The 24,125-nt window shown below is 38.9% G+C and overlaps 1 protein-coding gene across 1 annotated transcript in view; it reads right to left on the reverse strand.

The window, feature by feature from the left end:
* Positions 1–316: 316 nt before the first annotated feature.
* wnt9a (wingless-type MMTV integration site family, member 9A) overlaps positions 317–24,125 on the reverse strand; it is a 76,059-nt gene continuing 52,250 nt past the window's right edge. Inside the window, exons 2-4 of the mRNA XM_039679256.2 lie at positions 9,869–10,128; positions 8,472–8,734; positions 317–4,940 (exon numbers count right to left, since the gene is read on the reverse strand). Coding sequence (XP_039535190.1) covers positions 4,452–4,940; positions 8,472–8,734; positions 9,869–10,128 — 1,012 coding nt within the window. The 3' untranslated portion in view covers positions 317–4,451. The remainder of the gene's footprint in view (positions 4,941–8,471; positions 8,735–9,868; positions 10,129–24,125) is intronic.

Raw genomic sequence — 24,125 nt, forward strand, 5'->3', positions numbered from 1 at the left:
TTCCAGTGTTTGTTCAGAGTTCTGGCCTGCAGAGATCTACATGCCAATATCCAATTATAATTATTGGCAACATGAACTGACATGTTTTATACTGTAATCCACCTAGTTATGCACAAAGTTGTAAGGGCCCGATCAATGATGCTTGCGGCTTTAATTAATTATTTCTTTCTTTTCTAAATTTGGACTCATTTCTTTATTTTAAAGATGATTTCACCCAGATAAATGAGACATTTCTGACTAACAATATTCATATAAATGAAATCCCCACATCTAAAATCCTGTAAAATCAGAAACACAGAATCTCAATATTCTTTAAAAAAAAAAATCTTTTATTATTTTCAGATTTTCTTGCCTTTGTTATACAAAGATGTTAAATAACTTAAATACATTCTTACCAGTCATTCATGATCAGTTTATACCTACAAGCTATACACATGAGGTAGAGGAAAATAATTTAGAGGAAATTAGTTTCCAATAAGACAAGAAAAAGTGGACAAAGACAAACTACTGAAAAATCTCTGCTCTTAAAAGAAAAATAATGCATTTTAATAGTTGCAGCATTGCACAAACCCTGACAAATATCAGAATAGTGACCAGGCCATTAGAATTTAAGAGAGAGAAAAAAATAGCATTGGTCAAATTCTAAGTGTCTGTGATCCACTCTTAATGAATGCAAGTCTAAACAATGAACTCACTTGCTGGTTCTTAACGTTATGTTTATTTGATTTAATAATCAATATAGTACTATAAAATTGTTCAGTATTACCGTTTTGCTACAAAGAATGAGATTGCTACAGTTAACTGGGATATATATAGTCTTACTGTGGGTGTTGAAGTTTAGTATTATTACATGCTAATATTCTTACTCTTTGGTATGCATTCCTTATAATAGAATAAGGAAAAGTTTCAGACATAAAGGCAAAATTAAAATTTAGAGTGTTGGCATTTGTCTTTATCTTGGGGGAATTATTTATTTTGACCATCAGGAACAATTACACTGAGAGGGGAAAACATATACCTCAACCCCAAAAAGCAAATACCCAATTATAGGCCAAATGCAAGACAAAGAAAAAAAAAATATATAGAAAATCATCTTGAACTTTACAAAATGTACAAATAACACATGCTCATAAAACATTTAAAAAATAAGTTACATATTGTCTCTGTGTCCTTTTCCCCCTACCAAATACATTTTATACAGGTTGCATTGGAAAGTAAGATTAAGGAACCAAGACAACAACAAAAAAAGTAAAAAATGGAAAATCTAAAAAAAAGCCTTCTGTCAATGAAAAAAAGATTACTGATTACTGAGAACATGCAGCATGCCAAAAATGCAACTATATATGATATCTACATTGTTGGTCAAAATACTTATTGAGCTGTGACGTGAACTGGCATCTGAGGAGAATTGCGTCCCATAAGTAGGCCTATGTCATTGCTGGTTTCCATGTAATGTGCTAAGGTGTTTGTGTTTCCAAGCATTCTTTAATTTGCATTTCTCCACATCAACTACTTGGAATTCAGCTCATTAGATTAAACAAAATAAAAAATGGGTAACAGATTTTTTTAAAAGCCTTTATGTATAATGCATTTTAAGGTATTCATAAAGTACATTATAATCCGTTATATCTTTTCATAAATAACTGTAACCTAAGTAAAAATGCATTATAATATTTGAAGATTCCTTGTTACATCTGAAATTGGTTGTTTTTCATGGATTATAATGTATTATGACTGTGGTAACAATTATTAATGAGTCCATACAATGCATTATAGGGTGCAAACAAATTAATTTCAGATGTAAAAATGCTTTTACTTTTTAATGCATTATACGTAAAGGCTTTAAGTAAAGTGTTACCAAAAATGAATCCCTTCTCTGACAGAATTATTTCCCATGTACTCGTACACCCCTTGATTTTCTATTTAAATTTCGCATCAAATTATTATCTGAATTATTTGTATTACTCAGTATGGAATATCAGCATTTTTGGCAGGCATTATATAAACATTTTTACTTTAGATTGTATGCAAATTTGCACAAGTATGTATCTTGATTTATGGATGTTTCGATATTTTTAGACAAAATAATAATACAACAATTTTTTTTTTTTTGTAGTGCTGTCATGTTTGACTTTTTCATATTTTTGTGGATGTATATTTATAGTTGAGCATTTGCTTATCTTCAATATATCACCAAAACATTACTAGTTGAATCGTCCACCATACGTTTTCGCAACATTTGTTCAAAAATTAACAAAACGTATATTTGCTACTTTTAAAGATTTGACACAAATAAGATTTAAAATAAAATACAGTGCTTTCCAGATGACACATACTTTCACAGAGATCATAGCGACATATGTGTGCTTTCTGAGGATAATTTCGTAACAGCATAACATTTATTTACAAGGCACTGAACTTGGCACGTCATACAAAGTTTTGGGGAAAAACAGTTTGAATGTAATTGAACTTAAAACATCAAGTTTGACAGATCTAAACATCAGTATTCTGGAAACTTTTGTCCAAATGCATGTAAGCGGTATGCATGTGCCTCACTTTTGTCTGTATGCCACAGGATAATAACCATAGCTATTTACAACTTTTAAAAAATAATAAATAAAAGATTTTCCAAGCTTCAGTGCGTGAATGGTGCCATTTTTTTTTTCTTTTTGTCGGTCTCTCACTCAGTAGTTCATTCACACTAAACAAAAAAACAAAAATAAAGAGCATATATAATTAATTTTTATATGTTGTCATATCTTTGTTTCTATATAATTTATTTACACTAAGTGGATCTCAACAGAGTTTGGTGATCTGAATACAAAGTCATACATTGTCAAAATTCGGTGTTTTAAATTATTAAAAGTCTGATCAGAAACTTAGATCTTGTCATTAGGTCACAAAGCATCCCAGCTGTTATGTTAAATAATTTTCAAAAATATGGAACTTCAATGTTCTATTTTACAATATATGGACATTCATATATTAAAAAAAAATGTTGTGTTCAGCCTCTCAACAATTGTGAATTGATTCAACGTAACAGTAATTTTAGAAGAACCACTGATTGATTTACGAGCATGGGCATTTTAATCTAAAAACTGTCGACCATTATTTTCATAAATATCTGGAAAATGTGTTATCTCTGAGGTTAATTATTTCCCCCTAGAAATACATTGCAGAAAAGGGGAAATTTCTTTCTTTCCAAAGCAGATTACTGGCCCACATTTGCTGTCATGTTTATTCTCAACATTTATTTGCTCCCTCCAGTTTTCTGTGAAACTGACAGAGCATTAAGTGACCATGAACCATAGCATATTTCTTATTTAACTAGCATTGTCCTGAAAAGCACTGCTGCAACGATTACAGCACTGAATCAGCAGCTTTAAATGAGGATGGACAGATCTGTCATCAAGCGGAAGCCTAAATCATGGAGACTAATGCTCATTGTGATATCTCCAGGATTTCTTTACCATCGAATGGTGCATAGTGGTTTCACTTGTTCCCTGAACAGTCATTTGTAGAGTTCATTTAAGGCAGAGTTAAATCTTAAATAGACTGGCAAAGACTTCCACTGTCAAGCAAAAGAAAAAAAAGAAGAAAAAAAAGTAAAAGCAAATCATTTTCATTCCTTGCAAGAACTATTCCTTGCGGTGTTCCACAAATTATATCCACAGAAAAAACACAAATCAAAAGTATTGCTTTCCTAAGGGCCTTGTCAAAGAGAAAGATACAACACAAATGCAAGCACACAAACAATAAAACATTTGTGTGGTTAGTGGTTATTTAACAAACTTAGATAAGTGGTGTACATAATAGAATTATAATGTAATTTTATCTATGTATATAATAGAATTATAATGTAATTTAATCTATGTACATATGCATACACACTCTTGTGTGGGTGTAGAATACATGTGCATGTAGGATAAATCTGACATCATTTTGTCATTGCAAATTCCATCTCCAAATTAAATCATTTGGAATTAAGTCACATAGAATCACATACTTTTACACATACGGCTTGAGACATTTCAAGCTATTATTCAAATCATTGGACCAATAATTGTCTGTTCAAGACTGGACTTTGCAGCTGATTGATATTTTGGCAGACAAATTACTCTGTGAAATGTTTTATTTAGTTCCAAAGTGTCGCTTAAAACTGTAGACCATTTCCTTAGGCTTGGTATAGTACACAGCTTTCACACTGCTCCACATGGAAAACAGAAAAAAAAAAACATAATAATAATAAAATAATACGCCCTGCAAAACCCCTCAAAAAGTGCTTTCATCTTTTTTTAGACTAATTTGATGCCTTTGAGACCTTTCCCCAAACTAGGACAAGGGAATCCACCTAAAGTTTTCACTTCTTCTTTCTTTTTGGCTTCCACTCATTCATTTCTCTCCACTGTTCCTAGACTGGTGAAAGATATTCTGCATGATTGTGATGGTTTTTACTCCTTACAGGTGTAAACCTCTTCTCTTTGTGTGCACTGTTTGCATTCAACATAGCAGCACCAGCGCACCTGGCACTGGCACGGTCTCGTCACCACTCGGCTCTGAGTGTTGTGCCCCCTGCCACAGCAGATGGCCTCGCAGTTCTTATCCTTGTAGCATTTGCGGGTCGAGGTGCCTGCTGAATATTTGCTAAGCTTGCAAAAATTCGGCGAGTCCTCAATGTGAAGAAGATCGGGGGTGCGGGGAATGAGGTCCGGTCGAGGGCCTGGAAGGGACTGTTGCCCCTGGGATCGGGTCTGGGAGATTTCCCCCTCCCCAGTTGCCTCATTGGTGGAGCTGGCAACTTTGACTGACGTCTCGTAACGCTGTTTGAGCTGCTTACCAATTTCATGAAAGGGTGCCAGCTGCCTCCAGCATGTTTGCACGGTACACGAACCTGAAACTCCGTGGCACTTACAGGTGGTCTCCACCCCAGCCTTGATGACCTGTGCGGGACAAATGTTAAAAGAAGTTAGACGACGCACATCAAAGGTATAACAGTTTTACCAAACATCAACATTTATGTCTTCAATTATCTCAGCAGACACAGCACAGAGCTCAGCTGCAATACATGAAAGACACAGTAAGTGCAGTGTTTACCAAACCCTTATGTCACCCCTTATATTGAAAAATCTTTAAAGGTCAGTTAAACTGATGGGCAATACTATTTACAAAACAAGTATTTCAAAAGCACATGGAGGCAATAACTTTGATGTTCCCACATAATTTGATTGCTGTTACCCTTTCTAAGACCGAAAAACAATATAATGCAGGGCACCGAGGAGTAGGTATTATCCTCATTCTTACTTAATTGCCATAATTATGGCCTTATCAAAAGCCGCATCGGCTGTCATGAAATATCTGTGCTTTAAACAGTCAGTTTTACAAGGATGCACTTTTAAAAAAAGAACTTTGACCAAAAAAAAAAAAAAAAAATTAAAAATGAAATCACCACTGATATGAAACAAAGTAGAGTTGTTGGGTTTCCTTTAGGGAAATTCAATAGACATAATGATTTTTTAATTTTTAGATTTTCAAATAATAATCACTTTATTATGTATTAATTATGAGTATGATTTATAAGCTGTTTTCCTCATGGAAAATAAAAAAGCCACACAAAGATAATAAAAAATCAAAAATGCCCCGCTTGAAATCATCCATACAATAGCAGTGAATACTGACCAGCGTATGATGATGATATGGGCTATATGATGTTTTTTTTTAATGTTTTCTTTTTACTTTGTGTAATGTATCTGTGTGTGAATATAAGATCTGCAAATTTACAAAGCTCATAGTCTCCCACAAAGAGATTTATGCAATCTAACAGAGCACACTGCTCCAGACCGGCCGAAAACACCATAATCGAAGTCTAGATAGAACTTCCGCAAACATCTGTCACCATTATGTTTAGTTTAATTCAGTTCAAGGACTTTCAGTTTGTATTTCTTCAGTTCATGCCTTCCTTTGTTTGATTTCCCGCCTCTCTTTAGTTACATGGTCAAGTCATTATTAGTTCCTTTGTTTCAGCTGTGTTCTATTTACCTTCGCTATATAGTTGTACCCCTTTGAGTACATAACTGAGAACTTAATTCATCTGTCTTTGCCTGTCTGCCTGTCTGCAAACACCTTGTGACAATGTCTATTTCACAATGTTAAATATTAGCATAATGGCCACCCAAAGGCATACGTAAAGAAAGAAGAAGAGGCTTCAGTGAATTGTAGTGTTGTTACCATGTCGTGGAGACGTGTTTTGATGCTAAAGCAAATACCTTTGACTGGCCGTTCAAAAATGGATGAACTTACAAATCCATGGTTAAGATTTGCTTAGGCTATAACGCCTGTTCCTTATTAATACAACCCCCAAGTTGCAGAGCTGCATTGTGTTTTCTCCCATCTACCTGAACCTTGGAAAGTTCAATGCCGACTGTACACTTAAATAAATGAGAAATATACACTACAGTATTTTTTTAAACTGTATTTTATGTTGTCACCTGAGGACATAAAACTTTTACTGTGAAGAAGACAAATTAAACCGTTATAACATTATTATTAACTGTGTTTACAGTTGCTTTAGAAGCCTTGGAAGCTGAAGTTTACGATTATGGTAAGGGATGTTACAATTCCAACACATGCTTGAGGTTTTTAATCTTTAATCAGGATTTATTAAAACACGACATGAAATATAATCCATGTACTTTCTTCTTTTATGTGAAACTATCTGTTTGCAACAAGAAGTTATCGTGTTCACATCTGTCAACTGTCCTTCTGACTGTCATCTGACAACTAGAGTTCCAATCAAGAGATGAACTTATAAAAACAAGAAAGTACACAGATACTTTTTAAAATCTTGATTTCTCACAACTGTTGTGCCTTTTCTGGGTGAGTCGGAGTGAACTGTGGCACTAATAGAGTCTTGCAAACTAATTTTAGTTTTTTTTTTTTTTTTTTTTACAAACCCTATCATATTCCCCCATTACACTTGTAATATCTGACACGTCTAGTAGCAATTTATTCTGTGACAGTTTTACATTTAAAAAAAAAACACATACAGTATATATATATATATATATATATATATATATATATATATGAAGAGTTCAGATGCAAAAGCCTCTAAATGCCATTTGAAATTTTCATCTTTCATGATTATTTTTATCAAACTTGTATATTTAAGTTCAGTAATTTCACTTAAATAACAATTAATAGGTAATTATCATTGCCATTTAAGTGAAATTACTGAACTTAAATATACAAGTTTGATAAAAATCATCATTAAAGAAGAAAATTTCAAATGGCATTTAGAGGCTTTTGCATCTGAACTCTTCATATATACAGTATATATATACTGTATGTATATATATTTATATATATATTGATGCTGATGAGCACGAGCGGGACATTTAATTTTTTATTATTATTAGTTCTCCCTTGGTGGTCTGAAAAAGAAAGAAAAGCATAATGCAGGATGAGTAAATTATTACCTATTTTTCATTTTAGAATGAACTGTCCCTTAAATTTCATGTTATGCAGAGAGCATTACCAACCACATTGTTTGATTTATTCAACCTTTCTGTAAGAAAGTGAACCTTACGATAGGCATAAAAAGGCGCTGTCTGGACAGTTTCTCTTGAACCAGTGGTAGACTTGTTCAACAAAAACTGCAAATCCACCACAAAGAAAGGAGAGGAAAATGTGTAACGTCAGCTTTAAAATGCAGGTGATGCCGAGGCTAGCACATTCCAAGTTTGTTCTCCATATGGGATTTGACCCCAAACCCCTTACACCTCCTTACATGTGCAGATGGACCAAAAATGTAGTGTTGTAAATCTCTTATCGCAGACAAAATGGCCAGAGGATGTCTTGAGCCTCTGCTGAGCGGTACTGTAATTTATATTCATTCGAAAACTAAAACTAACAATATGAGACAATATGTTGGTGCCAGACCTGTAGTTTACTTTGGCTCTATGTTATGGGTCTTTTTCTGTACCTTCTTTTTTTGCTTTTACTCTTACAATGTTACCTCGGCTCTTTCTCTTACCAAAAACAATGGAGGACTTGGACAAACTTAGTGCTCTTTAGACTGAAAGTGAAACCAAACCTTGATTAATGGGAATTTATTATAAATTACTGAATTAAAAAGTACATTTAAGTTATTCAAAATGGGTCTTTTACAGACTATTGAAGTGACCGTAAAGAATGTGTGAAGCTTTTAACCACAACAAAGAAAGAAAGAACACTAGTGATACAATCATCTATTTTAAGAGTATATTGTGTGCAGATAACTCCAAGTTTCTCATGCATATTTCTTTCACACGAGCGATATTTCTCACATTATTTAGGATTCCAATTTTAAAGACAGTTTAGCTTGTGTTCACCTGATCCAAAAAAAAACAAAACAAAAAAAAAATCACCCAACACAATAAACATGAACATACTAACCGGACAAATACGTTCTAATATATATCTTAGCAGCCTACCTTCATTCCTACATTGCTGTTGTGCATGTCTATCCGGGCGCGGAGGTCCTTGTTGGACCTCTTACCCAAGAAGTCTTTGACAAATTTGTTGCTGTACTTGAGGTTGTCTCCACAGCCACCCCACTGCCAAGCCTTGCGGTTCTCCAGGTCAGGAGCCTCATCACAGGTGCAGCGCTCCATGCGTCCAGCGCTGCAGGCTTTGGCCATGGCGTGGGTCAGGCCTGCTGAAGAGATGGCATAGAGGAATGCCGTCTCTTTGAAGCCTGTAAGGAACATGGGTATTATGAGGCAGCCAATAGTTCATTACTGACCTGCAATCCTGTGATTTGTCCTGTGATTTTATGTTGAATTTCACCCACAGGGAATGCTAGTAGCAGCACCAAACTCACCTTGCTTGACTTTTGTTCAGCAAAGACGCATTAAATTAATCTAAAATGACAGTAAAGACAATTATGATGTTATAAATGATTTCTATTTCAAATAAATATTTTCTTTATACTTTCTGTATTGTGGATACCACACTTTTTGGTGACTTGAGTACAGTAAATCAGCTTATTAGAACAATCTCATAAGGATCGTGTAACACTGAGACTGAAGTAATGGCAGCTGAGGGAGCTTTGCCATCAAAGTAAAACAAATTAGGTAAATATATATTAAAATAACTGTATTAGAGGGTGCCAAAAGAGATTTGCACAGTAAAATATCTCAATATAAATTATAGTGTTTCTTTTTTTTATTATTACTTGCCAAAAGTTATTTAGTAAATTTTGTCCAGTTGAATACATTGGAAAAGTCAACTGGATAAACACGGTTAAATTAAAGTGCCCCTATAATGCTTTTTGGATATTACCTTGCTCATGTAAAAGATCTGCAAAGTTTCAAAGATCGAAATGCACAATAAGTTATTGTTTGCCAAAACAACTCTAGTTGTAGCTGAAGCCTGGACGAGTTTAGTTTGTATTGTCGACATGAGAAGATGCTGTTCCCTTTTGTATGGAAAATACGTCTCGTATTTCCTACGTCTCGTCGGAGGAGGTTCCAACGAATTGTGATTCTAATTCATTGGAAAGTCCTCCGACGAGACCTCTCCATTCCCAACTCAGGAAACGAGGGTTACCATGTGCTGCAAAAGCAAATCCACTCTGCATGCATTTGTACTAAGGAGGCCTACGGAGCTGAAATTTAGATATGGTAATGGATGATTCTTGTTATTCGCTTAGAGTTAAAAAGAAGTTGGAAATAACTTTGCATCAATGTACTGTTAACAAACATTCTGACATCGTCCATGCTGAGACCAATCACAACAGACTGGGCTGTCAGAGCCAAGTAGGCTCTCAGAAAGGAGGGGTTTATAGAACATACCAAAAAAGTAATTGTATATATCGCACACTACTTACCTCTCTTTAAAATGTGAGCCCTGAAGCGGCCCTCCAAGGTGCAGTTCCATCTCTCAAAGCGGAACTGGTACTGGCACTCCAAGGCACTCATGCTAATGGCCTCCATGAGAGTTTCAGCCACTCCAGGGTCCCGTCTGCACATTCTGCGCTGTTTTTTCTCCAGTTTGAGTCGATCACACAGCTTGTAGTGTGCCTTGCCTGCCCTTTCGTCTGGCTGTGAGGTCAGTGGCAGAATGGACAGGGGTTCATTACCTGTCAGCCTATAAGAGAGACCAAAGAGACGAATATAATTACTGTTACCGGGAATTGTTAAAAGGCAATGATTTGTTGGTATGATGGCATATAGTATATGAATGTCAGAAGGGATGTGTCAGCCACTAGCCTTTACCATTAAGGAACATGGAAACATGGGTATCCCAAAACAGAAATGACAAAGGTCAGAAAACAGCAAAAAGCAGTTAAGAAATCTGATCATAGCAATTTACTCCCTGCACAAACCTACGTAGGTTTGTAACAAATTTGCATAATGCCAGCCTACGGTCTCCATTGGCTGCCCACAAACAGAATCTACTTTGACCCGCTCTCAAACACTGTAGTTGTAGCTGAGGCCTGGAAGAGTTTGGTTTGTATTGTTGACATGGCGAGAAGATTCTGTTTTCATGAGCTGCAAAAGCAAATGCATGGTGACTTTGATGAGCTGATAAAGCTACATAGGTTGACCAGTAGGTTTATTAGTTTATGATGGCCCCCTTTCGAGATAAATCTGATTGAGTGGAATAATGTACATTACTTGGGTCCAATACTGACAATAATTGGATCCCTGTGTTTGAATGTGTATGAATGGAAGTAAAAGGAGCTTAAAATGTGACTGTGGCTTAAATGTGACACTGTCTGTCCAAACAAGAACTACTTTAGAGTTCCTGCTACAAAACTGAATGAATGAAAGGACAAGCCTGGCTTCACCTCCAGGAAGGAAAAATGAAGGAGGGGTGCTTTGGGCAATTTTTTTTATGTGCGCCCTGTCAGCTCAATAGCATGAATTAATTCTGATGTGGTTAATGTTCTCAAATGTCTAATGCCCTATGGAAAACACCATTCTAGTTCAAAAGTTAATGTTTGTATGAACTTACAGTACACTGGGCTTCACTTTATCAACTGTCCAGCTCTGTGCATTTAGCAGCAGTTCTCAATTCTAGACCTGGGGACCCACAGCACTGCACATTTTCTATGTTTCCTTTGGGCCCTATCATACACCCGGTGCAATGCAGTGCCAGTGTTTTTTGCTAGTATCGGCCCAACGCATTTATCATTTTCACGTCCAGGGCCATGTTGTTTACACAGCAAATGCATTTGCGCCCATAGGCATGCTGGTCTGAAAACCCAGGTGTGTTCAGGCGTATTGTTACCGCTTTGCTATCTTGAGGCAACTGAAATCAATTGACCAACAAAAACCTGGTCTAAAGTCAATGGCGCATTTTTTTTTTTACTATTTAAAGAGCGTGTTAGTAATGTGCACCAATAGGCGGGTCCACAACATGCGTAAACTCTGTTTATCACACGCAGGGATGCACAGTACCACGCAAACATGCCAAACGTGGAAAATAAAAGGATTACAATTTAAAAGATTATTATTGTGTACATAAAGATATGGTGGAAACTGGCTTGTCCCATAGATCGCCGGCTAGCGCACTTTAACCTCGCATGCTTTAACCTCGTGCACGAGCAAATCCGTTTGCTCTCTGGAGAAGCAATCAGTCTCTCTGCTTGCAAATTCCACCATGTAAATAGTGAATCCCTCATGGCGCGAGAGCATCTGGCTTTTAAAGGGAATGGAAAGTTACACTCTGATTGTTTTTTAGCACGTTGTGCCCAAAACACACCCATTACTAATTAAAGGAGTGGTTCACTTTAAAGGCATACTCCACTTTTTTGGAAATAGGCTCATTTTACCACTCCCCCAGAGTTAAACAGTTGAGTTTTACCATTTTCAAATCCATTCAGCCGATTTTCTGATATTTAGAAGAATATCAGTAACCAGACAGTTTCTGATCTCATTGACTTCCATAGTAGGAAAAAAATATACTATGGAAGTCAATGAGACCAGAAACTGTCTGGTTACTGATATTCTTCTAAATATCAGAAAATCGTCTGAATACATTCGAAAACTGTTAAACCCAACTGCTTAACTCGTGTGGAGTTAAAATTTCCAAAAAGTGGAGTATTTTTCCAGCTTTCCAGCTTTCGGGGGGCCAGCTTTCCAAGCCAAACTTGGAAAGCTGGCCCCCCGGCGGGCAGCAGCAGATGTGGCGACGGGACCTACGTCTCCGTTCTCTCCCTCAGGGAACGAGGGTTACCATATGTACCCGAGATGTTCCCTATTGGTCAGTCACTACAACGTAGGTCAGACTGACCTATAGGAATCCCTACCAAAGCGCCACAGTCGCTGCACCCCATCCAGCGCCCCATGCAAGCCTCTACACCTTCTTTCCTGGAAGGACGATAGGAGGAGGGTTACACAGAGAGTGTCTGACACTGTTGTTCCTTAATAACCCATACAGTGAGACTTGGATAACACTGGGAAAGCGTGCCCTTTTTTGCCGGTTGATATACGCAACGGTCAGTGTTGTCCATACGGACCAACACATCCCTGCCCTGCAGCGGCCTTTTCAGACGGCGCAGAGCGAGGTGTACTGCTAGCAACTCGAGGCAATTGATATACCAATGCAGATGAGGGTCCGTCCACACCCCATATACTGCATGCCCGTAGTACGTGGCACCCCAGCCGGTGGCAGAGGCATCTGTGAATACCACAGCGTGCCTGGATACCTGTTCCAAGGGGACTCCTGCCCGAAGGAACGAGGGATCTGACCACGGGCTGAAGGTCTGACGGCAGGCCGGTGTGATTGCCATGATGCCACGCCCATCTCAGGACTCGGCCGTGAAGCCAGTGCTGAAGCGGTCTCAAATGAAGCAAGTCGAGCAGGGTTACCGCTGCTGCTGCTGCCATATGCCCCAGGAGCCTCTGAAAGAATTTAAGTGGGACCGCCATCCTGCCCTTGAACGTGTTCAAGCAGTCCAGCACCGACTGAGCGCGCTGCTCTGTGAGGCACGCTGTTTGTGCGACCGAATCTAACTCCATACAGAGAAAAGAGATCCTCTGCACGGGGGCGAGTTTGCTCTTCTCCCAGTTGACCCGAAAACCCAACTGGCTGAGGTGCCTGAGCACAAGGTCCCTGTGATCGCATAACTGATCTCGAGAGTGTGCTAGTATGAGCCAGTCGTAGAGATAGTTGAGGATGCGAACACCTTGTTCTCTCATGGGAACAAGGGCCCCCTCTGCGACTTTCGTGAAGACACGGGGGGACAGGGACAGCCCGAAGGGTAGGACCTTGTACTGATATGCTCGACCCTCAAACGCAAAGCGCAGAAACGGCCTGTGTCGAGGGAGAATCGAGACATGAAAGTACGCGTCCTTCAGGTCGATCGCTGCAAACCAATCTCGGGGACGGATGCACTGGAAGATGCGTTTGTACGTGAGCATTTTGAACGGTAGCTTGTGGAGGCTCCGATTCAAAACTCGCAGGTCCAAGATTGGTCGTAACCCACCACCTTTCTTGTGTACAATGAAGTAGGGACTGTAGTGCCCTGACTTCATATCGGCTGGAGGGACCGGCTCTATCACGTCCTTCGCCAGTAGGACTGCGATCTCCGCGCGCAAGACATGGGCATCGGCTGCTCTCACTGTAGTGGAGTGGATGGCCCGAAACTTGGGGGGACGCCGGGCGAACTGAATCGCATAGCCGAGCCTGATGGTCCTGATGAGCGAGCGAGATGGACCGGGGAGCGCTAACCAGGCTCTCAGAGACCGTACAAGTGGGACCAAGGGGACCGTAGGCATACCCGGAGTGGGGCAGCGAAGTGGAACACAGGGACCAGGCTGGGGGGGCTCTCTCTGGGAGGCAGGCCCCAGTGGGGTCTGAGTGTGCTGTGAAGCGCTTACCTGGTTCCACGAGGCAGGAGATGCGGGAGGCGGCTCGGTGGCGTTCTTGGACCGTACATTGCTGCCAGCTGGCGATAGAGGAGGAGGATGAGAGTGGTAAGGATTTTGTCCCCCCACTGCTCCCCGAGTCCTCTTCGGACCCAGAGATGGTGGAAACTGCTCTTTTATTGAAAATTTGGGTACCGCTGGCCCAAGAGCCAGCGGTACAAAAACAAAACAAAAGTTTTTGTTTTCAAAAACAAAAACTTTTGTTTTTGAAAACAAACAAAACAAAACAAAAGATTTTCCACCCGGCCCTCTTCCGGGGGAGGGAGCGATGCCGTCCTCGTCTCATGGGTCATCTCTGGGTCCTCTTCAGACCCAGAGATGGTGGAAACTGCTCTTTTATTGAAAATTTGGGTACCGCTGGCCCAAGGGCACCGCTGGCACCCCTGGCACCCCTGAAGGAGGCAACGGCTCCGACACGTCGTCCGTAGAGACATCTGACCCACCCTCCGATGCCGCAATCGACATCTGTTCATCGCCGGGAGCGCCAAAGGAAACGGTTGGTACACACCTCGTGGATGGTCCACCGCGCTCCCTTGGCAGCTCACATGGTTGCGGAGACTGAGAGGGATGAGGGTTCATAGGGGGTTGGTTCCCCGAAGGAAGCGCGCATACTGAAATCCTCAGGTCACCTGCGCCAGCGTCCGAAGCAACCCTCACAGGAGGATTGAAACGGGGCACCGGCACGGAACGAGAGTCTCGACCTCAGCTCCGAGATGGTCATCTTCCCACAATGGGTGCATGACTCATCCATGAATGCTGACTGTGCGTGTTGTAAGCCCAGACACACAAGACAGCGTTCGTGACCATCCCGCGATCCCAGGTAACGACCGCATCCAGAAACACTCAAATAGAAAGTCATCCTTTTTTTTTTTTAAAAAAAGATGCTCTCTATCTGTGTAAGCTCTTTTTGGGACTGCTCTCACTGGTACTGAAGCACGCAGGGGAATAGTCACTGCGAACACAGACATGAATGTGCACCTGACTGTGCGCTCTCTCTCTCTCTCTCTCTCTCGCTGTTTTACCAGCCGTGAAAACAGCTTTTGAGCGCTCGTACAGCGCACCTTACCAGCCGTTAAAACAGCTTTTTGATTTGCTCAAACACACAACCGACAGGAGAGAGAGAAAGGAAGACTGCTCGCGCTGCTGTGACGCCCGCACCGGGAAGGAGAGGTCCAAAGAAGAGGCTTGTAAAAGTTTCTTCACACTCTTGAAGAAAAGACATGAAGTCGTTTGGCTCCGAAGCAAAAAGCTGAAGTGCAATCACATATACACCGCTCGTTATATACCCGCACTGACGAGGACGCGCAGCTGTTGTAAATGATTGCACGCCAATGTGCATTGGCTTGTTTTAGATCCACTCAAAGTAAATTGGCTCTCTAGCGAGATTCCTATAGGTCAGTCTGACCTACGTTGTAGTGACTGACCGATAGGGAACACAAGTTAATGTCGGATAGCTTTTTCCAGGTGGATAGAGCTAATGCAAGAAAAAGATTTTAAAATGACGCTGAAGTTGCCTGCTTTCTTCTTGACAGGTAAGTCGGTGTTACAGTCTTAATTACAAGGTTTTTTCAGTGTTTGGTTGTGTACTTTATTTTATACAATACAATACAATACAATACAATACAATACAATATTTATTTATAAGGCACATTTAAAAACAACCCAGGCTGACCAAAGTGCCGTACAGGACAGAAAAAACTAAATAATAATAAAAACTACAAATAGAGGAAAACACAACAATGGATAAACAATAATTACCAAAATTAAGCAGTATTAAATGCCAAAGAAAAATAAATATGTCTTCAAAGGACAACTCCGGCGCAAAATGAACCTTTGGTCTAAATACACATTGCTACCTAGTCAACCGTTATCTGAGATTTGTTTTCATGATTGCCGAATGCAAATAGTTTTATCTCTAAAAACAGTTTCTCAATGCTTCAGTTTGAATGTAGGGACCCTTATTATGCTACCATGTTTGTGGTAATAACAAGCGATTTTTATTTGTCATTACTCTATGCCCTATATACTAGCATTATACTAGCGTTATAGGCTAAACTGTTTTTAGAGATAAAACTATTTACATTCGGCAATCATGAAAACAAATCTCAGATAACGGTTGACTAGGTAACAATGTGTAATTAGACCAATGGTTCATTTTGCGCCGGAGTTCTCCTTTAAAGAAGATTTGAAGGAGAAAACAGATGAGGCTAATCTAATGTGGAGAGGTAGACTGTTCCAAAGTTTAGGGCCGGCAGTTGCGAAGGCATGATCACCTCGCTTTTTAAGTCTAGATCTAGGCACGATGAGTAGACATTGATCGCTAGATCTCAGACTTCTAGAGGGAGTGTACAGGCGAAGTAGATCAGTAAGATACTGAGGGGCCAAATTGTTGAGTGCTTTATAAACAAATAATAAAATTTTTAAATCAATTCTGAAGTTGACAGGTAGCCAGTGCAGTGATTATAAAACCGGGGTGATCGACTTACGGGTCCCAGTGAGAAGTCTAGCAGCTGCGTTTTGCACTAGCTGTAGACGGGAGAGGGAAGACTGAGAGACACCGACATAAAGAGAATTACAATAGTCTAAACGTGATGTAACAAAAAGCATGGATCACTGTTTGAAAGTTACTCTTGGTTAAAACAGTTTCCCTTTTGAAATTTGGCGAAGATGAAAAAAGCATGATATTCCAACAGCACAGATCTGTTTATCAAATTTTAGGTTATGATCAAACAGACAAGCCCAGATTTCTAGCACATTGTGTTTCATAAGGGGCAAGTGGACCACGGTCAACATCGAGAACACAGTTTTCCCTGGGCCCAAATAAAATGATTTCGGTTTTATTTTCAGTTAAATTTAGAAAATTACTTGACAGCCAAAGCTTAAGTTCATTTAAACAGGCCAACAGGGATTGTAAACCATTTTTGTCATTATGTTTTAACGGAAAGTAGATCTGAGTATCATCAGCATACAAATGAAAGGATACTCCGTGTTTATTAAAAATGGAGGCCAGAGGTAGCATATACAGGATAAACAATACTGGGCTGAGGATTGATCCCTGTGGGACTCCACAATTTTGAGGTAGACTAGAGGAGGACTGATGACCAATAGGAACACTAAAACATCTGTTGGTCAGATAGGAACGGAACCACTGTAAGACTGCGCCACGAAAGCCTACAGATATCTCCAGATGGCAGAACAGGATCTCATGGTCAACTAGAGTAGGTAATCAACCAGAATGCGTTTTTTACCGCCGCAGTTCGGCCGCTGCGGACCTAAAAAAAGTGAATTCAAATGAAAGAAATGTTAAGTAAAAATAGGCCTTTATTATTCCATAAAATTTAAGCAAAGTAGGTACACTTCAAACAGGCTGTGTGCCCAGTTTTTCTATAATTTAGAAAGGCTATGTCAATAGGTTAGCCCTACTTGTCTTTTACTTTGTGTTAATTTAATTTGTTATTTATTAATTGAAACATAAGAGTAATAAATTAAACCAAATGATCATAAAATTAAAACATTTTCAGGGCTTGCAGTTAGGGTACTAAACCATGTTACTCAGCAACATTTGTGTTTAAGCATGCCAAAATGCCCATTGAAGTCGCGGGACATTGTGCTAAACAGCAGCAATTGCTGAATTTTAAAAAGTAAGTTTACTAAAAATTGTGAATTTTCATTTTTTTTGTCAAATTTTTTAATAAGAAATAGTTTTTGAGATTGTTTCAACTATATATTCAAATCCACCACCACCAAAAAAAAAAAAATGTGTTCATAAACAGCTGGGGAATTCACATGCTTCTCCATAGAGAGCTGTACATGACATCTAGTGGTTACACCATGATTCTACGCTTTTTCTCTATACTTTAACCGGATGGTGGTAATTTTCTTCAAAAAATATTTTTTTTCGTGAAGGCCTAGACTCTATATTAAAATAAAATACTGTGTTGATATTTTTTTGAAAAAAATAATATATATATATATAGAAATATATATATATATATATATATTTCCATGGCAAAAATAAACCATACATATTGCATAAATATTAATAAATTCAATTAAATTGTCTCAAAATACTAAATTAAAAAGAATAAATATTATAGAACAAAAATAAATTGCATTGGTTTTAATGGGATGGAGAAAGTTTCATTTTTAGGTGTCCGGTCTCTTTTGACCGGGAAGATAACAAGTGTGACTCCGAAACGAAGAGCACCTGAAGGTTAAAACTGTATTGACTAAAATAACTAGCTTCCAGCAGACGGCCATACACAAGTCAATTTACTCCAAAAGAGTAACCCTTGAACTTAACGCGCAACTTAATGACGAACGCAGTTGCTCAGTTCTGTTTGTTTATCTGCGAGAGGCGTCAAAGCTCACGCTACTCCTACATCATACATTGTCAAGTGTTACCCTTTTGGCGTATCTCGACTTGTGTATGCCGGAAGCTAGTTATTTTAGTCAATAAAGTTTTAAATATGGATATTTTTCTTACACAAACACATCGCTTGACTTTATTAACTTTATTAAGGCCTTTATTAGCGGTTTCGAGCACTTTTATGATGGATAGATGCACTTTTATCACGAATAGATGCGCTTTGATGGACTTCCAAAACAATATACCCATTGACTTCCATTATAAATCTTGGAAGAGTCAGGACATTTTTTATATAATTATGAAGAACGTCATATATACACTTCATAGACAGAGTCTGGAATGGCATAAGAGAGAAGTGTTTTCTCTCTCGCAAGGGGGCGCTTGTCTGAAGTTGAAAATCACTGGTTACCCGTAAGCCAATCAGATAAGTTTATTTATGACGTATGTTGTGTGCCGACACAGCCGCATCGAACCACAGACATCATGCATCAAACTCAAATCTATGATCGAACTTCCACTGTAAACAGGGAGTGGCGCTTTTGTAAGGGCTGCAAAATGTGTGCCAACTGGGAATGAACAATTCACAAACTAGGTTATTTATATGATTTACTGAGCTGCGGCCACCCCGCAGCGTCGGCACGCCCTGCTCTCACGAGTCATGACTGATTTAGCTCCCGCCGCCCCGCGAGGGCGAGCCCCTGCTCTTACAAGTCATGACTGGGTAATAGAAAGTTCATTTTACTGACTCTCTGAGTCATTCGAGTCATATTGTTTATTTAAGTGGCTTTAAATGTTATAATTTTAACTGCCAAATTCCCTGATCACATCCACCTACGCAATGTTGATCATATTCTGAATTAAGAAATTATAATGCAGTAAAAAATTATTTACACGGAACATAAATAATCACTTTACCTTCCGAGTCTTACGTTCATTTGTCACGTGACATTCGCAATGAACAGATCGTTCATGAATCACCTATCTGGGACTAATGCAGCAGGATGTCGAAACGAAATATGGTGGATTGTTGTTATTATTATGATAATAATAATATGATAATAAGAGCGCGCCAGGAGCGTTCACAGCCGAGGAGATTGACGTTCTTGTCATGGCCGTAAAAAAGACAGAGAAGTGACGTTGTATGGGGGTAAGTTATGTCCTTATACATATGTGTCTTGCCACTATATACAGTAATAGGCCAAACAGGTCTGATCCGTCATTAACAATTAGCCTGAAAAAAAATTGGGTAGCCTAAATGTGTAAGCTTGAAGTGTTAATATGTTTCCTTGTTATAATGTATGATTTGCAAAAAAAAGTGGCTGCATCTGTGTTGATGAGAGAATCAAAGTGTATGCGTGTTATGCACAAGCTATATAATGGCCAAGCATGCGCCCTTAAAATAGCATTATTAAAAACTTGCAAAGCGCCACTGACTTTAGACTAGTTTTTTCGCATTATATGGCATGTTGGTCTTTGTTTGTTGTTGCTGGAATACGTTGCAAATAGGGGCGGCAAAATAGTTTTTCGCCTACAGCGGCAGAAGTGCACGCGCCGGTCCTGGCTGTAAACACATGATATGAGCGAAATACAGGAGTGAACATGGTTGTAAACAACTTTTGCTCCAGTTTGAAAAACCCCGGAATGTTCTCCATAACAGAGCGAATTGCATCCCGTGTCTCGTTTCGCATTTCTGTGGTCGTTTCGGTTTTCGATTTCTCTAACCTGCAATGTAAAACTCGGCGCTTAGCGCCTACGTCATGGCTCTCAGCCCGCCCTCTGTTCGTTGAATGGCCGGCTGTTTTCAGACCAATGGAAAACTGAAAGATCGGCTGCTGTCTCAGACTTACTACAGGAGTGAAATGAAATTAGCGGAAGTAGGAAGTCTGACGTAGTCAGTCTACCCTTTGGGTAGCATTTTCAGAAAGTACGGAGTGTCATTTCATTGTTACGCCTATGACATGCAAATGTATCTACCACTCACTCGCTCTACAAATTCATTCGATTCACTTTTAGAATGTTTAAAGGACATTAAAAACTGGATGGCCAAAAACTTTCTAATGTTAAACAAGGGAAAAACATGTTGTTAAACTCTTGTTAAACAAGAGGTTATTGTATTCGGTAACCCAAATAACTCCCCAAACACCATAGATTCAAGTCCTCTAGCATCTCATTTGAAAACAACTGTAAAAGATTTAGGTTTTTTAATTGATGATAACTTAAAAATGGACAAGCAAATTCATTCTGTGGTTCAGTCTTGTTTTTATAATATACGTTTATTAGTAAAAACTAAACCATTTTTTATCAAATAAAGATTTTGAAAGGTTGATCCATTCCTTTATTTTAACACGACTGGACTTTTGTAACTCTCTGTACTGCGGCCTCGCAGCCGCTTCTTTATCACGATTACAATCAGTGCAAAATGCCGCTGCAAGGATTTTAATAAGAGTACGAAAATATGAATCAATTACACCTGTATTAGCGTCTTTGAATTGGATTCTGGTCCACCTTAGAATTAGATCTAAAATATTTCTAACTGTATATTACTAGCTGTATATAAATCACTACAACCAGGCTCCACCATATCTGACAAACACAAACCCTGTAGATCACTACGCTCAGAGAATCACAAAATACTTACATGCCCAGAACAAACCGCCTGCATAAAGGCGACCGGGCTTTTGCAGTAATAGGACCGAGATGGTGGAATGAGTTGCCCCTACCTGTCTATTTATTGATTTACGTGTAAATGGTAAATGGACTGCATTTATATAGTGTTTTCACAGACCCAATGGCCACCAAAGCGCTTTACATAGCCTCACATTCACCCATTCACTCACTCATTCATACACCGACGATGGTGTCAGCCATGCAAGGCGCCATCCAGCTCGTCGGGAGCAGCTGAACACCTCGACTTGTGTTCTTACATTTTTTTATTTTTTATGGTTTTATATGTAAAGCACTTTGGTTCAACCATGGTTGTGTTTTAATATTGCTATATAAAAGAAAGAAAGAAAGAAAGAAAGAAAGAAAGAAAGAAAAAAAAGAAAGAAAGAAAGAAAGAAAGAAAGAAAGAAAGAAAGAAAGAAAGAAAGAAAGAAAGAAAGAAAGAAAGAAAGAAAGAAAGAAAGAAAGAAAGAAAGAAGCTAATTTTCATTTTTGGCTGAATTATTCCTTTAAGACAGATCTGGATGTCCCTTTGGCCAGAAGCTAGTTATTTTACTTTATAAAGTTTTAAATATGGTTACACTTTATTTCGATAGTCACATTAGACATTCTACTAATTATAAGTAACTTTTCAACAACATATCAACTATCTCTCATTAGAGTATTAGTATATTATAGTAGACTGTCAGTAGACTCTTAGGTTATGGTTAGGTGTTAGGCTTTGGGTTAGGAGAATAAGTTTACTTGTAGTCGCCAAGTTACTTATAGTCAGTTGAATGTCTGTTGGGGGACCACGAAAAAATAAAGTGTTAGCAGATATTAAGCAGACAGTCTACTAATACTCTAATGACAGCTAGTTGTCATGTAGTTGAAAAGTTACTTATAAATACTAGAATGTCTAAAGTGGACTATCAAAATAAAGTGTTACCTTAAATATTAACATTTATCTTATACAAACTCATCATTTTGCTTAAGAAAGCCTTTATTACCAATATAACAATAATAATAATGATGCTAAGACCACTAATAATCACAGAAATATCAGCAACCTAACTAATAGAACCTGACATACAGTATACTTTTACAGTTATAGTTGCTCAGTACATTTCAGCAAATGTTGCATGTTTTAGACATGGTGTAGGCAGCATGTGATGGGGCAGTCCCTTTTTTGTCAGTTTATTTTAGAGCATGCAACCATAAAACACACTTGCTGGGTCCGCCGCATAGCTGGCTTAAATCTAACCAGCATTCTGCGGTTTGTGACGAGGAGAGCTGAGAGTTACTTTCATAACACATTTAAGGGACAAGACTGTCAGCTAATGACCATATTGGTCACACCAATTGACAGCATTGGCAGAGCAGTAGCTCATTATGTGTAATTTCTGGGTTCCTTTTACACATTCAATGAGAGGCAAAGGAATAAATGGATTTACAAAACTCACGGACACAGGTTTTAAAACACATATGTTATTACAGTGAAGATTATAGCTTTAAATCTGCCACTTTTGTCTTCTAATATAGGTGCTGTCTATTATTAACTACAACCTAGGGGGGTTGCCCAGAAAACATACATCAACAGAGCTGCAGATGTTAACATTAATGACAGCACTGGAGGTTTCTGCTCTGATCATTTAGATACAATTTTACTGAGGAAAGCCATGTCAAGACGCCAAGTTTTTGGCACTAGATACTGACTCTTGTCATGCAGCTACATTTCCAAATGTTCATGCAATATATCCTGAGCTTGAAAAAGAGCTGCCTCATAAGGAAATCATGACACATAAAAAACCCCAGATGTTTATTCAGTTGCTCAAAGGTGACTTCATGCAAAAATATAAGGGGGTTCACTTGTGTTTTTATTCAGTTCAAACCTCCAGGCATGTTGTGAGATCTGGTTGACAAAATAGGGGACTTCTGGCTCCGCTGCTGTAAAATACTTGCAATTTCTTCAACAAATTTTAGATACAACTCCGTAGTGATGGCAGACTCCAAGTTAATAAGCTAACAAGTGCAATTCACCTTTGGCTAAGCCACGCCCTAGAATGTAGATTGACCAATCACAGCGCAGCCAAGAACGAGCTCCCACAGAGGTCCGACACTTTTTCACAGCGCTCCATTGACTTTCACAGGCGTCTCATATTTTTGGTCTCGGCAGGCTATTACCGTCGTTTTTTTATCCAAAATGGTTAAACGCTGTTGGAACGCGTTTCCCAGAGAGGTTGGAGGGGGGTGTCCGTTTTTTCCCTTCCCAAAACCGAAGTCAAATCCTGACAAGTGTCGTCTTTGGATTAAACTGTATGGACGTCCTCAGTCAGCTAAACCCCTCAAAGATTAACAAGCACATCTTTTTTGCTTCTAACCTTACTGTGAAGTTATACTAGTTTTTATAATGTTTTAGGTTATGATTTCGGTTCTCATACTGGTTGTTGATACGCTAGCACACGCTGCTAATAAATACAAAGTATTTATTTCGATAAATACTTTGTTTCGCACTCGAGTAGTCAGTTTTTGCTTTGTAATAACGATTATAGAAGTGAATAGAGACGTACCCAGCTTTGCATGAACAGTGTTGCTCCCTGATATTGTTAGTCCCAGCCTCCGTCTCGATTAGAAGGATATGCGGTGGTTCATTCTTTTGACTGTGACCGGTAACGTTATGCTTTTGCCTCTATTTGGATGCCTTGTTGTTTCTTGCGTTTCACCTGTATGTCTTGAATATATAGCCTTCCAACGCATATTGCAGCCCCTTTTGCCTACTTCTATCGGACACTTTATTTGCTGCTTTATAAAAGTTTGATAACATTTCATCAGGAAGAGCTGTCACAGCATAAGCCATGTTGATACCAATCCAGAGCCCAGATGAAGTCTGACGGACGTAGCAACAGTAACTAAGGGGGGCGGGGCTTAGCCAAAGGTGAATTAAGCTTATGAAGAGAAGTTGACCAAAAAAACATGATGAAAATTGTTATGAGAGCCAAACATACGTAGTCTCCAGGTTTCATTCCAAATACAGAAGGGAAATTCTGAAGACATAACACAGATTTAAACAGGTGGCTGCAAATGTTTGTGAGACATTTCTCGCGGGAGCCCTGACAAGCCACAAGTTCAGCATGTTTAAATGAACACAAACACAATCTTTGTGAGCTGAAGCTAAGTGTAAGGAATCTGTTTACTGC

Source organism: Pimephales promelas, chromosome 5 (assembly GCF_988280905.1).
Source record: "Pimephales promelas chromosome 5, fPimPro1.hap1.1, whole genome shotgun sequence".
NCBI lineage: Eukaryota > Metazoa > Chordata > Actinopteri > Cypriniformes > Leuciscidae > Pimephales > Pimephales promelas.